This window comes from Rutidosis leptorrhynchoides, chromosome 11 (genome assembly GCF_046630445.1).
Source record: "Rutidosis leptorrhynchoides isolate AG116_Rl617_1_P2 chromosome 11, CSIRO_AGI_Rlap_v1, whole genome shotgun sequence".
In the NCBI taxonomy this organism is placed as follows: Eukaryota; Viridiplantae; Streptophyta; class Magnoliopsida; order Asterales; family Asteraceae; genus Rutidosis; species Rutidosis leptorrhynchoides.
The window spans coordinates 153,692,386-153,707,495 of NC_092343.1; the positions used below are offsets into that span (position 1 = coordinate 153,692,386).

Sequence of the window (15,110 nt, forward strand, 5' to 3'; positions counted from 1 at the left end):
CATCCCCACTCGGGCTAGTAGCGCTAGCATTTAACGAGTGTTTAATACTTCGTAGACATACGCACTTGCCAAGTGTACTTTCAGGGGGTATAAACGTTAAGTTAGTTACCAAGTGCCCACGGTTAACATATACTTTATCATACTGTTTTGAAACGCTCTTTGTAGCACTGAAATCTCGTGGCCTACCTTACATACTGTTATACTTAAACTATAGCTCACCAACCTTTGTGTTGACATTTTTAAGCATGTTTTTCTCAGGTGCTTGAGGTTAGCTTCCGCTGTGTACTAGTCGTGCTGTAGACACCCGCTGCTTAGAGTTGTCATCGCATGAACTACTTTATTTTGCATTCAAACATTCGTACTTTTGAACTATGACTTGTAACGACCATTGTGGTCACATACACTTATTATTTGCTTCTACTTAGTGAAGCATGCTTTTGAAATGTAAAACATTTAATGTCGGTTATGACATCACCTTTTTATCGTGAATGCAACTTCTTTAATTACAGCATATAGTACTTAACCTTGTAATGATCTTGTTGTTGATGATTCGTACACGATGGTTTTGTACGGGGCATCATAGTTATCGTCGACAAAAGTGATATGCCCAAGTCCTGCTCAATCCTTAGGCAAAACAAGTCACGGCGTAAAAGAAAAAAAACGCTACGGAAAAGGAATACGCAGTCAAGCACTATGCAACCACATCCGCGAATATCTGTCTATTCGGCGCATCAAACAAGAGAAGAAAAAAAAGTTACTTTTATTTGTTTATTTGTTAACGCTTTTTTCAATATTAGCGTTTTCATTCAGTCCGAGCTACCGCGATTTCACCGCTCGGGTTGCGGGGGAGTGTTAGATTATAGGTTAGTGGCCCAACCCGATTATGGGCTTGAGTCCGTTAGTGTTTATTAAGTTATTAGAGTTTCATGTGTAGTCTATAAATAGGGACCAATATTACCAATAATAATCACGGGTTTCATTCTATAACACATTGCAGCTTTCGACATTTCTATTCGTAGCTGATTTTTGCTTCCACTGAAACATTAACCATAACTATCTTGTTTTCATTAACTGTATTACCACTTGAAATTGGTGAATTGGCCTTAAATTTCCAATCTTGTTTTCATCAAAATGTTACCACTTGAATTTGGTGAATTGGTCTTAAATTTCCATCTCCTAATATTGTAGATTTTCATATCTAGTTTATTACACTTCCATGAATCTGACTTTTTTAAAATCGAATTATTGCAAACTTAACAGAATGAAGAAACAAAAAGCCCGCGTAAGACTTGAGGCCGATAATTATTACTAAACAGATTTTATTGGAAAATATCACAACAATGAGCCAATACGTACTGAAAATTACTCAGCTATTATAATAAAAGGGCATTTATAACTATAAAATAAAAAGTATATCATTTGAATTCGTTTTCGGTAATTCAATTTGATTCAAAAACTGAGAACCCAATTCAAATCGAGATGCATCCTGATACCAAACATTTTGAATTGTGATCAATGGTGAGAGCTAAATATGATACTTTTAACGTCACCATGTCAGGCCCAAGAACGTTATGGTTTTTCTGTTTGCTTGCATCCATCACGAGGCTGTAAATTTTAAGCTTTTAACATCCTGTTAGAAATTAACAAATTTGATTATTTAAACATAGATATTCATTGCCTTAGGTTAGTTATATGCGATAAACGTTTAGGTATCGAAAAGCATACATCATGCGCTCGACTGTGTATGTCAGACTTCCTTTTGGAGAACGCTCTAAAGTACACTTTGTCATCTGACGTAAAATAGAATAAGAGTAAACACAATACATATATTATTAAGTTTAAAAGGTGTATGTTAGACAAGGACACCCCGACTCTCCAGACTCACCCCAAAAGAGTCGGATGCCAGAAAATTACCTCCCCCACACATGTGACAGGAACAACCATCATCCCACTGCCATAAGAGTTGTAAACTCTTGCAGCGAATGATGATCGAAATGCGCCTAATTTAACTTCAAGCTTACACATGGTGGGGCCCAACTTCAAAGATACCGAGTAACACTTAGCTATTGCTACATTGGTAATACATAAATTATTAGTTGCGGTTTCAACAGGTCAGGAATGTTTTATCAAGTAAACTGTCTTCGTTTTTATATTATTCGTGATGTTCATAGAAATAGATATAAATAAAAACTAAATACGTGAGAACAGAGTTTTTTTTATTTAGAAAAGAAGAGGTTCTACCTTCATAACGTCTTATAGATGAAGCTCCAAAAGAATACCATGGATAAATATCTCTATCAGAGCGTGTAAAATTTCTGGTGTGAAGGATGTATTCTCCGGTGGTGGCCTGGAAACCAGAGAGATCACCACCAATTATGTGATTCCATGACTTATAATAACCCAACATGTCCTCTTCTTCTTCCTCATTGCTTTCATCATCATCATACACAAAGCTAACCCCACACTCCTCTGTCCAATGAAGAATTCCGTATTCTTCTACAGTAATAGTAACCTGGTCACCGCCTACCATCTCATTTATTCCGAACATCCAGTGGCTTAAGAACGTTAAATAACCTTCATCTACGGAGAATTTTGTGGAATCAATACAATGAATGTATATCCAGATGTGGTTCTGTGTTATATTGCTAATTCTTATAGTTGGCAAATGAAACTCATATCTTGATTTCCCCTGGCTTAGGCTTATATCAGTATCACAATATAAATGATTCTTCACACAACAGAAGTTCAATCCTCTTATGTTTTTAGAAGATGATGGGATAGAAAATGATATTGATTTCCCTTGGCTTCTATTCCTAATCCAGTTTGGCATATCTCCCCCACGGTAAAATGTGCTGAATATCCCAAATTCATAATACAACTGCCAATTAAAATTTAGATTAACCAACATAAGTAATATATAAATTATTATTCACAAAATGAAAGATAGATAACTAGACCACACCTGGGTTTGTGTTTTATCATTTTTTCCTGATATTTGGAAGTGACTTTTTTTAATTGGATCTAAATCAGTCCAGCCCAAAGTATTTAATAAATTTTCGTCAACATCTGCCATAGGTTGTTTTTTGACTATGCCTTCAACTACAACAGCAGATGAAGTTTCTAAAAGTCCACAAGGTACAAGTAACAAAAGTGGGGACATTTCTGGATCAAAAACAATTCTCCGCAGCAATTTGTTTGAATCGTCTACAAATGTATCGATGAACAAAGTTTGAAGTGAAGATGGAGGATGTTCGATTGACGATAGCATATTACAGGCTTTCATACTAAGACTCTTAAGCCTAATAAGGCTTCTTACACAGTTTGGCATGGAAACAATCGGATTTCCATCCAAACATAAATCTTTTAACATGGATAGAAAACTGAAGTTCATGGGGAAGACTTCGTTGGACAAATTATTATGTGCAAGTGACAACTTTACTAGTGAGCTCGACAAAGAAATTTCAAACAAATTAAGTTTACTAGGCCCCACCATGAATTGACTTTCACAGGTATTGCAACCATCTATCAATAGTGTTTCAAGCTTCTTCAACTTACATATGGCTCTTGGAAACTTCTCAAGCTTGTTGCAGTATCTCATATCAATGAGGACTAATTCGACACAATGCTCAAGTGATTCACAAATCTGAATCAAACTTGTGCAATGTCTAACTAGTAACCTCTCTAGTGCAGGGAGTTCGAGAAAGCTATCTAGTCTTTGAAGGTGTTTACAAAAACTCAGATCAAGAATCTTCAATGATCCAAAAAATTGCTGAAAAAAAGGTGAGTACAAATAGTTAATGAACTAAAATTTGTTCAAAATAATATGAGAGAAATAGGTCAGTAGGTGTTTTTTGTTTATTTTAAATTGGTACCTTTTGCCCACTACAACAGGTACCAAATGATTCAATATTGCTATATTTCAAGTCAAGAGCAACAAGATTCTCCATTGGCAATTCGGAAGATATAAACTTTGAAGGGAACCCATGCATACGCAACCATCTTAATTCTTCTGGAAAATTGTCATAAGAACCATTGATTTGGATATAATCAAGATGTAGTATCATCAGATCATACATTTCATTCAATGCGTCCGTTTGAAGTTCAAACGGTCTACGCAACTTCTCCTTCTTAATCATTTTCATGTTAAGGGCGAGGCCTTTTATATTTACTGTACCCTACGATTGAAAAAAATAAAGATGAAAATGTTGTGTCCATGTCTATATACAATTAAAAGTACTTAGAACATGCTTGACTACTAACAAGTATACATGGTTGTTACCTTTTTCCGTTTCAACACTTGTAATGACTCCTCATGACACCATAACAGACTACGATTCCATGGCTCCTTAGGTGATTCTTGACGTACTACATCTCTACCCATGTCTTGAATTAGTGAATGCATCATCAATGTATCATTTTCTATCAAGAGTAAGCATCGATCAATGAGATTTCTGAACCCACCTAGTGTGCGTATCTTACATGCATTTAAAATAGTTCCAGTGAAACCTCTATCTTGACCAACAAAAAAACAAGATATATGCTTAAACAATTCCTTATCATTGTTCGACGGTATTGAATCATAGCTCGTTCGCAGGACATTGTCAATTCGGGAATCGGTTTCTTTCTTCAACACTTCTATCCGATCCTCCCATTCCACTACAGTGTTATTATGTAGAGACTCTCCCAATACTTTAAGAGCCAATGGATGTCCTTCACAATATTCCATAAGCTTTTTCGACACTTCTTCATAACCTTCCTTGGGACCATTACTCAGGAATGCTTGTTGGCATAATAGCTCTAATGATGCTTTCGTATCTAAGCCTTTGAATAAGTGATTCTTAAGCTCGGGTTGAACTGTAGGGTTGATTGATAATGCATATTTCTCTGTCAAAAACGCCTTTTTGGTAGTTACTATAATTTTGCTTCCCGGATGAAAACCTCGCTTTCCGAGCAACGAATACAACTGGTTGACTTCATCAACATCATCAACAATTATAAACACCTTTTTTTGAGTTAGTGCCTTCTCAATTTGAATAGTATACTCCAATTCATCATGAACTTCAATCGGACCTATTTTTGAAATGTCACTGCAAAGTTGTTTCTGTAGATCAAGCAATCCATTAACTTGTTCAGCGCATTTAGAACCGATATCTACGATTAAGCTGCTTCTTTCGAATAAATGAGAATGCAACGCATATACATATCTCGCCAAATATGTCTTCCCGATCCCACCCATACCCGAAATTGTGAGAATGTCAGCAGTATGTGAGGCTCCGTCTTTCAGCCACGATGTGACGAATTCAATGGAATCTTTCATCCCGAAAAGGTATGGTAGAGTGGTCATCTTGGATCCGCCTATCCGACGATGAATATTTGTAACAATTTCATCGATAAGCTCCGTCTCTCGCCTGGAAATGGATGTTACAGAGTACAACAAAAATTACTAATTAGTAGATGAATAGGCATAATGAACCAAGAATAATATCATATCATATTTGTAGGATTTATTATTATATGGGGTTCTGCTGTTTGATGTTACTTTTGTAATATTCAGCATGAATTTTGATAATCATAAACCCAAATCAGTTAAGCCAATTGATAATCGATGATAAACAACAAAGATTGGATATATGAGCTTTGGATTATTAAAACAGATTCAACTCAAGCTAGTCATATCATATTCATTTTATTAATTAGGATTCTTCTATTATATAATCAAATATTCAGAATACCTCGTAAACCAAATAATTAAGCAAATCATGAATGATAAACAACAAAGAGAAGACAGATTTAAGAAATATCTTCTCGATTATGTTACAGACAGTTCATGGATGTAATAAACAATTTCTTTTAACAATTGGTGTTATGTTATGTAAGATCTAAAGATACATCAGAAAGATTACCTGCCCTTTGCATCTTTTCCTTTTAGATCAGCAACTTCTGTAAGTGCTTTTTTCCATTTTCTAATCTTTTTAGCCCGTTGACTTTTTCTCTCTATATTTCTTTCTTTCTCCATAGTCTGTTGATGCTTTGACATCGCATCTCCGAAGCTGTTTTGTTGCTTCCTGACATCAGTGGGCTCCACATGATAGAAGATTGGGATAACAATATGGTCAGAGATCAAACGTTGCTCGTGATGGGAAAATAATCACAACGGGCAATCTACAAAGCGGAAACAAACCCGTTTGACAAGCATTTCCCGACCCGTATGAACCCGTGAGGAAACTAACAAACAAGCTATATCAAAACCAACCCAAATCAGTCCCCAAATCAGTAGCAAATCAACTAATAACGAATAATCAAGCACACACAATACACGCGAGACTTTTTTACGTGGAAAACCCCTCAAAATCGAGAGTAAAAACCACGGGACTCGTAAGCCACTTAAATTCCACTATCATCAACAAGGAGAGCAATACAATAATCCTTCTCTAGATCAACTAGAGGTATACAACATCATCATACTCTTGAACAAGAACAATCAACAAGTATATGAAATAAATAAAGACAAAAGAGGAATAAAACACCCAAAAACTGCTCTCTGCTCCAGCAGCAATAACTCGACCTACAGGCCTTTTTAGACGAATTCAACGGTTGAAAACCTTGGTACTGATGTCAGGAAGACACAGCCCAAAAATGAAGAAGATTCAACGGTCGGATCTCCGGGGATCGAAGGTTTTCTGGACTGCTGTAAGAAGTGACGGAAATTGGGATTTTTTCTCTCTTTTTCTTGAACTCTCTTCTCTCTTGATAATGAAAACAGCTGCAACTTGATGTTTTAAGATGCCCTCCTATGCTTGACCAAGTCAACCAAGCAATGGGCCTAATTTTGTTGGGCTTGGGCTTGTTAATACTTACTCATATTTGGAAACCCAATAACAAAACCCAACAAATCTCCCCCTTTCCAATTATGAGAAAGGAATCGCCATCCCAGCGATCGAGCAACATACCTTGAGCTTCTCACTTGCTAAAGCCTTTGTGAACATGTCGGAACCATTATCATCGGTGTGAACTTTATCAAGTTCAAACGAACCATCTTCAAGACGTTCTCTAATCCAATGATACCGCACATCTATATGTTTTGTCCGCTTATGATACATAGAATTTCTAGCCAAATGAATCGCACTCTCATTATCACAAAGAACCACATATCGTGATTGCTTAAACCCAAGGTCTTGTAGAAACCTTTTCATCCACAATAGTTCTTTGCACGCTTCTGTTGCTGCCATATACTCAGCCTCGGTCGTAGACAATGCAACACACTTTTGTAACCTTGATTGCCATGAAACTGCTCCCCCTGCGAAAGTCATCAAATATCCAGAAGTGGATTTCATGTTATCTTTGTTTCCTGCCATATCTGAGTCTGTATAACCAACAAGCATCAGCTCTCCATTTCCGAATGTGATACCTAACTTTGAAGTACCTCGTAAGTATCTCATAATCCATTTAACCGCTTCCCAATGCTTCTTACCCGGATTTGACATAAACCGACTAACAACACCTGCCGCATGAGCTATATCAGGCCTAGTACACACCATAGCATACATCAAGCTACCAACTGCTGACGCATATGGAACTATATCCATCTCCTCAACATCCTCCTTTGAAGTAGGACAATCTCTTTCTGTTAGCTTAAAGTTGTTTGTAAGAGGGGAACTAACCACTTTAGCATTCTTCATGTTGAATCTACTTAGCACCTTTTCAATGTATTGCTCTTGTGATATATGTAACGTCTTAGCACCTCTATCTCTAGAAATCCGAATGCCAAGAATCTGTTTTGCTGGCCCCAAGTCTTTCATAGCAAAAGACTTGTTCAATTCTCGCTTCAACTGCGCAATTCTTTTAATATTTTTACCAACAATCAACATATCATCAACGTATAACAATATGATGAAATCATCATCACCAAACCTCTGAAAGAAAACACAATGATCTGAAGTTGTCTTTCGGTAGCCTTGCTTTCCTATAACCGACTCAAACTTCTTATACCACTGTCTCGGTGCTTGCTTCAACCCATATAAACTTTTCTGAAGTCTACAAACATAATTTTCTTTACCCTTAACCCGAAAACCTTCAGGTTGCATCATGTAGATTTCCTTATCTAAATCACCGTGAAGAAAAGCAGTCTTGACATCCATCTGTTCAACCTCAAGATCAAGACTAGCAGCTAATCCAAGAACCACTCGAATAGATCCCATCTTCACAACCGGTGAGAAAATCTCATCAAAATCAATACCCTTTTTCTGACTGAATCCTTTAACGACTAACCTAGCTTTGTACCTTGGTTGTGAAGTAAGCTCATCTGTCTTCACTTTGAACACCCATTTGTTTCTCAAAGCTCTCTTGCCTTTAGGTAACTTCACCAACTCATAAGTATTATTCTCATGTAAGGAATTCATTTCATCTTGCATGGCTTCACCCCACTCTTTCTTATGCTCATCTTTCATTGCTTCTGAATAACATTCTGGCTCTCCCCCATCAGTAACTAATACATACTCATCAGCAGAATATCTAACAGAAGGATGACGGTCTCGGGTAGACCGCCTAAGTGGGACAAATGGGGGCACATCTGGTACTGGAATCTCTACCTGCTCCGGAGCATAATCATCATCAGTACCATGTTCATCATTATGAACATCATCTCCAACATATTGTGGAGTAACTGGATCCAAATCAACAAGATCAGCACTAGTTTGAGGAACTGAATCTGTCTTCTCAACATCTTTTAACATCTGATCTTCTGTAAAAACAACATATCGGCTTCGTACAAGTTTCTTCTGAACTGGATCATATAACCTGTACCCAAAATCATCTTCACCATAGCCGAGGAATACACATGGCTTAGTCTTCATATCAAGCTTTGACCTCTCATCTTTGGGAACATGAACAAAAGCTTTACATCCAAAAACTCGTAAATGACGGTAAGAAACATCTTTGCCGCTCCAAACCCTGTTAGGAACATCAAAACGCAAAGGAACACAAGGGGTTAGATTAATAATATGAACTGCCGTATTTAAAGCCTCACCCCAAAAGGAATCGGACAACCCTGCATGTGAAAGCAAACATCTAACTCTCTCAACCAAAGTTCTGTTCATCCTCTCTGCTAAGCCATTCAACTGAGGTGTCTTTGGTGGAGTCTTTTGATGCCGAATACCATTCTCCTTACAGTAAGCATCAAATCTGCCAATGTATTCACCGCCATTATCAGTCCGAATACACTTGAGTTTCTTCCCCGTTTGCCTTTCAACTAGTGTATGAAATTCTTTAAACTTTTCAAATACTTGATCCTTTGACTTTAAGGTATAAACCCACACCTTCCTGGAATGATCATCGATGAATGTAACAAAGTAGGAACATCCACCAAGTGTCCTAGTCTTCATAGGCCCACAAACATCCGAATGAACTAGATCAAGTACGTTCTCCATTCGAAAAGGAGAATGACTCTTAAACGCAACTCTGGTCTGTTTCCCTGCCAAACAGTGAGAACACTTACTCAAATCAATACTACTAACACCCGACAACACATTCTTCTTGAACAAGATAGACATCCCCTTTTCACTCATGTGGCCAAGTCTTTTATGCCACAACTCAGTAGAATCAACATTGTCCACTGCGTTAACAATGTTCTGGATGATCTTCGGACGCGTGATGTATAATCTTGAGTCTTTCTTGCCTCTTCCCACTATCATAGAACCAAGAGTTAGTTTCCAAATACCATTACCAAAACCGTTATAATAACCATCATCATCAAGAATGCCTGTTGAAATAACATTAAGTCTCATATCCGGAACATGTTTTACATTATGCAAAACTAACTCCATTCCCGTGTCAAATTTCAAACAAACATCTCCAATACCAACGATCTTTGATAACCCGGCATTACCCATCCTAGCAAATCCATAGTCACCTGGAGTGTAAGATGAGAAGTGATCTCTACAAATTGCAACATGACATGTAGCACCACTATCAACAATCCAACTCATGTCATCATGAGTAAGATTGATCATATCATAATCAATACAAACAAAGAACTCATCTGTGATAGCGTTAACTTCAACCTTATCATCATCACCACCATCACTTTTCTTTTGTTTATTTTTGTCGTATGCTTTTTTCTTCTCATTCTTCAACTTTGGACAATACCACTTTGTGTGCCCCTTTTCATGACAATTATAACACTCAACATTAGCAAATTTACCTTTGCGTGAGCTGCTACGATGATTGCCTCTTTTACCCTGACCTCTACTATGACTTCTCCCCCGCGTTTCTGTGACGAAGATATCTGACTGTGAAGAGGAACCTTGTGACTTTCTTCTCATCTCTTCATTCAAAATACTACCCTTAGCCAATTCCATGGTGATAGTACCATTCGGTGCAGAGTTGGACAAAGATGTCCTAAAAGTCTCCCAAGAGTCCGGTAATGTACCAAGTAACCAGAGACCCTGAATCTCATCCTCAAACTTGATACCCATACCTGCAAGCTGATTTATAATACCCTGATATGCATTTAGGTGATCTGTAATAGGAGTCCCATCATGATACTTCAAAGCCATCATCTGCTTAATTAAGAACAACTTGTTATTCCCAGTCTTTCGTTCATATAACTGCTCAAGCTTTTTCCATAAGGCTTTAGCATCAGTCTCCCCAGTAATATGATTCACAACATTATCATCAACCCACTGCCGAATATACCCACATACTTGTCTATGCAAAATTTTCCATTGAGCATCAGATTTTTCCTCAGGTTTATCCTCAGTAAAAACAGGCAAATAATAATCTTTCACATAAAGAAGATCCTCCATCTTGCCTTTCCAAACATGATAATTTGAACCATTTAAACTAATCATTTTACTTGTATTAGCTTCCATCTTTCACACAAGTCAAATCAAATAACCTAGCTCTTGATACCAATTTGATGGGAAAATAATCACAACGGGCAATCTACAAAGCGGAAACAAACCCGTTTGACAAGCATTTCCCGACCCGTATGAACCCGTGAGGAAACTAACAAACAAGCTATATCTAAACCAACCCAAATCAGTCCCCAAATCAGTAGCAAATCAACTAATAACGAATAATCAAGCACACACAATACACGCGAGACTTTTTTACGTGGAAAACCCCTCAAAATCGAGAGTAAAAACCACGGGACTCGTAAGCCACTTAAATTCCACTATCATCAACAAGGAGAGCAATACAATAATCCTTCTCTAGATCAACTAGAGGTATACAACATCATCATACTCTTGAACAAGAACAATCAACAAGTATATGAAATAAATAAAGACAAAAGAGGAATAAAACACCCAAAAACTGCTCTCTGCTCCAGCAGCAATAACTCGACCTACAGGCCTTTTTAGACGAATTCAACGGTTGAAAACCTTGGCACTGATGTCAGGAAGACACAGCCCAAAAATGAAGAAGATTCAACGGTCGGATCTCCGGGGATCGAAGGTTTTCTGGACTGCTGTAAGAAGTGACGGAAATTGGGATTTTTTCTCTCTTTTTCTTGAACTCTCTTCTCTCTTGATAATGAAAACACCTGCAACTTGATGTTTTAAGATGCCCTCCTATGCTTGACCAAGTTAACCAAGCAATGGGCCTAATTTTGTTGGGCTTGGGCTTGTTAATACTTACTCATATTTGGAAACCCAATAACAAAACCCAACAGCTCGAGGATCAATACTAGTTCATCAAGACACCAAGTCGAAGTAGCATAATTCTTAGACAGCACGATTATAGAAGCCTTGGACGCTTTAATTGCACTCTCCAATTCGGGTTTTAGATCTTCTCCAGTTTCAATCTCTTCGTCATCCAGAAAGGTTTTAATTTTGACATCTATGAGTGCTTTATGAAGATGGTCAGTGAAACCGAGACGAGTATCAATACCTCTAAAGCTTAGAAATACGCCATATTTGTTGTCTTCTGGAACTTCGGTGATAATAACCATTATGAATTATTATTGGGATGTACAAGTGATAATAGAAATGAACATATATGTAGTTATATGACTGGTAATAGTTTATAGGAAAGAGTGGTTTCTTTATAATGGAAGCTTAAGTCAACTGCTACATACTTTTCAGTTGGAATATTCTGGGGTGATAACATATTATATTATAGTAATTAAATCAAACATATTATATGTTTTTATTTAAGGGCCCAAAAAAGAGTTAGAACAAGTCAAAGTAAGTTTATGTAAAATTTTAAATTAATGCCTGAGATTAACTAAGAAACTTTGAAAATGGTTGTTTTTAATACTACCTTTGAAGAAAATACAGAGTTTGCATAAACTTATATGCTATCGCTCACCCTTATACTATAACAACCATAGTCTGGTAACTTACAAACTTTCCCTGAAGATCATATGTACTAAAAGAATTTTTTTAGGTCCAGAGAATAAATTTTATAACTATGCAAAGATAATATTCAGCCAGTGTTTATAAAATATAAGGTGACACGAAGATAATTAGAAAAGAAATTTGTAAGAGATGTTGGACATCATGAAACTTTACAGGTCAATGTTTATTACTATTTTCTATTCCGATCCTTGCATTATGGACAGGTTGACAAAACGAAACTTCACAGCCATATACATGAAATTTCATCTTAATTAAGACTTCAGGTGTTTTTGCGTGAAACTAGCTGGAGCTGGAGATTATTTTTTAAACTTGAAGCTAAAGCTTATTACTTTTCATAAGTGTTTGTCAAAGTAGATGAGTTGGAGCTTATATAAATTGACTAAAAAGGACAACATAATATATATTAAATAATTATTCAATGGGTAGTTATGTAATTTAACATATCATAAGCTCGTAGCTTATTTTTTAAGCTTTTTTAAGCTCTACTTTTCATAAGCTCTATTTTTTTTTCTTTTTGTTACCAAACAAAAATTAAAAACCATAAGATGTACTTTTTAAAGCTCCTATAAGCTCCAAAAAGAGGTCATCCAAACACACCCTTCAACTGTTTGTTTGTTCTTATCACTTCTAAGTTCTAAGTATCCTACATATTTAGTTACAATATAATAAAAGATCAGTCAATCCAATAACTAACCTACAAATCAATAACGTACTTGTATCACTTCTATGTATCCTACATTCACTATATAGTTTCAGGATAATATAGGTCAACTAAGATCAGACAAAGTCTGAAATGGTCACAACAAGACTAGGATTTCAGGATCCGGTTATGACTCTCGCGAATAGGAATTCTGGTCACGCCAGATCACGACCAGAAATCAAGGTAACAGTCCAAATCGTGAACAGGAATCCGTAAGAGTACCCTCTGAACAAGTGTTCGATGAAATGGTTCGATGAAATTCATTGTCAAACGATCGGGAAATATATTTTTCCAATTACTAAGAACACTCGAACATCAAAAATACAAATAGACACATCAAAACATCAATTCCAATATGAATACTCTCTACACAAGTTGAACGAAGTGTTCGACAGAGTGTATGTACAAAATTTCGATAATTATTAACGAGTTGAACTATATATCAGTCACGTACCTAGTAAGTTGCCATATTATGCTTTAATTTCAAGAAAACGTTTCATATTTGACCTTTTTTCTTCGTATTGCATTGTGCATTGGCTGGAAATCAGTGGTGGGGGATCAGTTACGGGTTGTATAGGTAGTGGAGGAAAGTGGTTGCATATGAACAGAGTGTTGAAATTGAAACAGAATTGACCTTATTGTTACTACTTATATCTCCGAACAAATGATAAAATGGAATTGGCGGAGTTTGTACCCAACTTTTACGTGCACTTCACAAGCTGAGTGTTAAAGAACATTAACATAATGAGCACATACCTGAATTTCCTTTTATGGTAATTTGACTTTGTATCAGAGAAAGTTCTTTCTCACCATATCGAAGTATAGATGGTCACAAGGAAACAAAGGCAACAGCATAGTCAGCATCACGGCAGCAAAGTCAGCAATGTCAACGGCTCTTGAACTAGCAGATTTTCCTTTTTTGTAAAAGTGATTCCAAAATGATAATTGGATCCATACTGAAACTAGAAATAGCTGTTAGGCCATTTTATGTATAAAACTATGTTCATATGCATTTGTATACTCACTTTTCAGTTTGAAATAACTGAGTTATTAATCAAAACAGTTTCCAATTCTTGAAATTAATTGAAAACACTGAGATTACAAGTAAATCATGTGCTTGCCACCTGCAATCATAACAGAACCCACAAGAACATATAATCAACCTGAATAAGTTCATCACTAAGATGAATTCAAACAGAAGGCCTTAACAAAGTTGGTAAAATAAAGAATACATGAAGAACAATAATACTAGTCATGTATAAAAGATATGAAAGAAAAATAATATTTAGAATATAAGTCCCTAGAGATAATAATAACATACAGGAACCCTCAAGTCATAACTTGACCAGCAAACTCGCTGTAACTCCTCAAATATAATCTTTAGAGGTCCTTTAGCCAAACCAACTTAACAATAATCTACCTAAACATATCATCATTCATCAAACCCATAATAAGTAAACATAATCAAAGTTCAAGATTTAGAATGTTAATCGATATATATATTCTAACAATTATCAGTAATTCAATTCGATTCGAAAACTAAAAAACCCCATTCAAATAGCTTTTATTCTAATAGAGTTTGGAGCTGCATTCCTAATTTGATCATAGTGCAATGATAAGAGCTGAATATCATTATCACTCTAAATCTTACACTTCAAAGTAAGAAATCTGATCAATTAAACATACATATTCGTTGTGTTTGGTTAGTATGCATGAGACAGATGTTTGGGTGTCAAAAAGCATACCTTATGGCTTGAATAAGTACGTTAGACTTCCTTTTGAAGAAAGCTCTAAAGGACACTTCATTTTCTGATGTAAAAGAAGAAAACACTAAACGTAATACATATATTATTTGTTGTGGTTTCAGCCAGTTGAATATATTCTCATGATACTGTGTCTATTTGTGATGTTCTTGGAAATAAAATAATAAACAAAAACTAAGTACTTTGAAAATAAAAGGTTCCACCTCTATATCTGTGATAGCGACTAAAATAACGGCTTTCGGATGGAATGCCATGATGATACGGTATCGATTTCAATATCGATATATC

General features: G+C 36.2%; 1 protein-coding gene across 1 annotated transcript; it reads right to left on the reverse strand.

Moving 5' to 3' along the window:
* Positions 1-1,323: 1,323 nt before the first annotated feature.
* LOC139876425 (disease resistance protein RUN1-like) lies at positions 1,324-12,003 on the reverse strand. The gene is made up of 7 exons (XM_071863734.1): positions 11,660-12,003; positions 5,904-6,130; positions 4,280-5,408; positions 3,873-4,175; positions 2,963-3,769; positions 2,242-2,878; positions 1,324-1,790 (listed from the first exon to the last, which is right to left on the reverse strand). Exons 1-7 carry the CDS (start codon positions 11,948-11,950, stop codon positions 1,672-1,674), a joined length of 3,513 nt encoding a protein of 1,170 aa, XP_071719835.1. The 5' UTR covers positions 11,951-12,003; the 3' UTR covers positions 1,324-1,671.
* Positions 12,004-15,110: the final 3,107 nt, after the last annotated feature.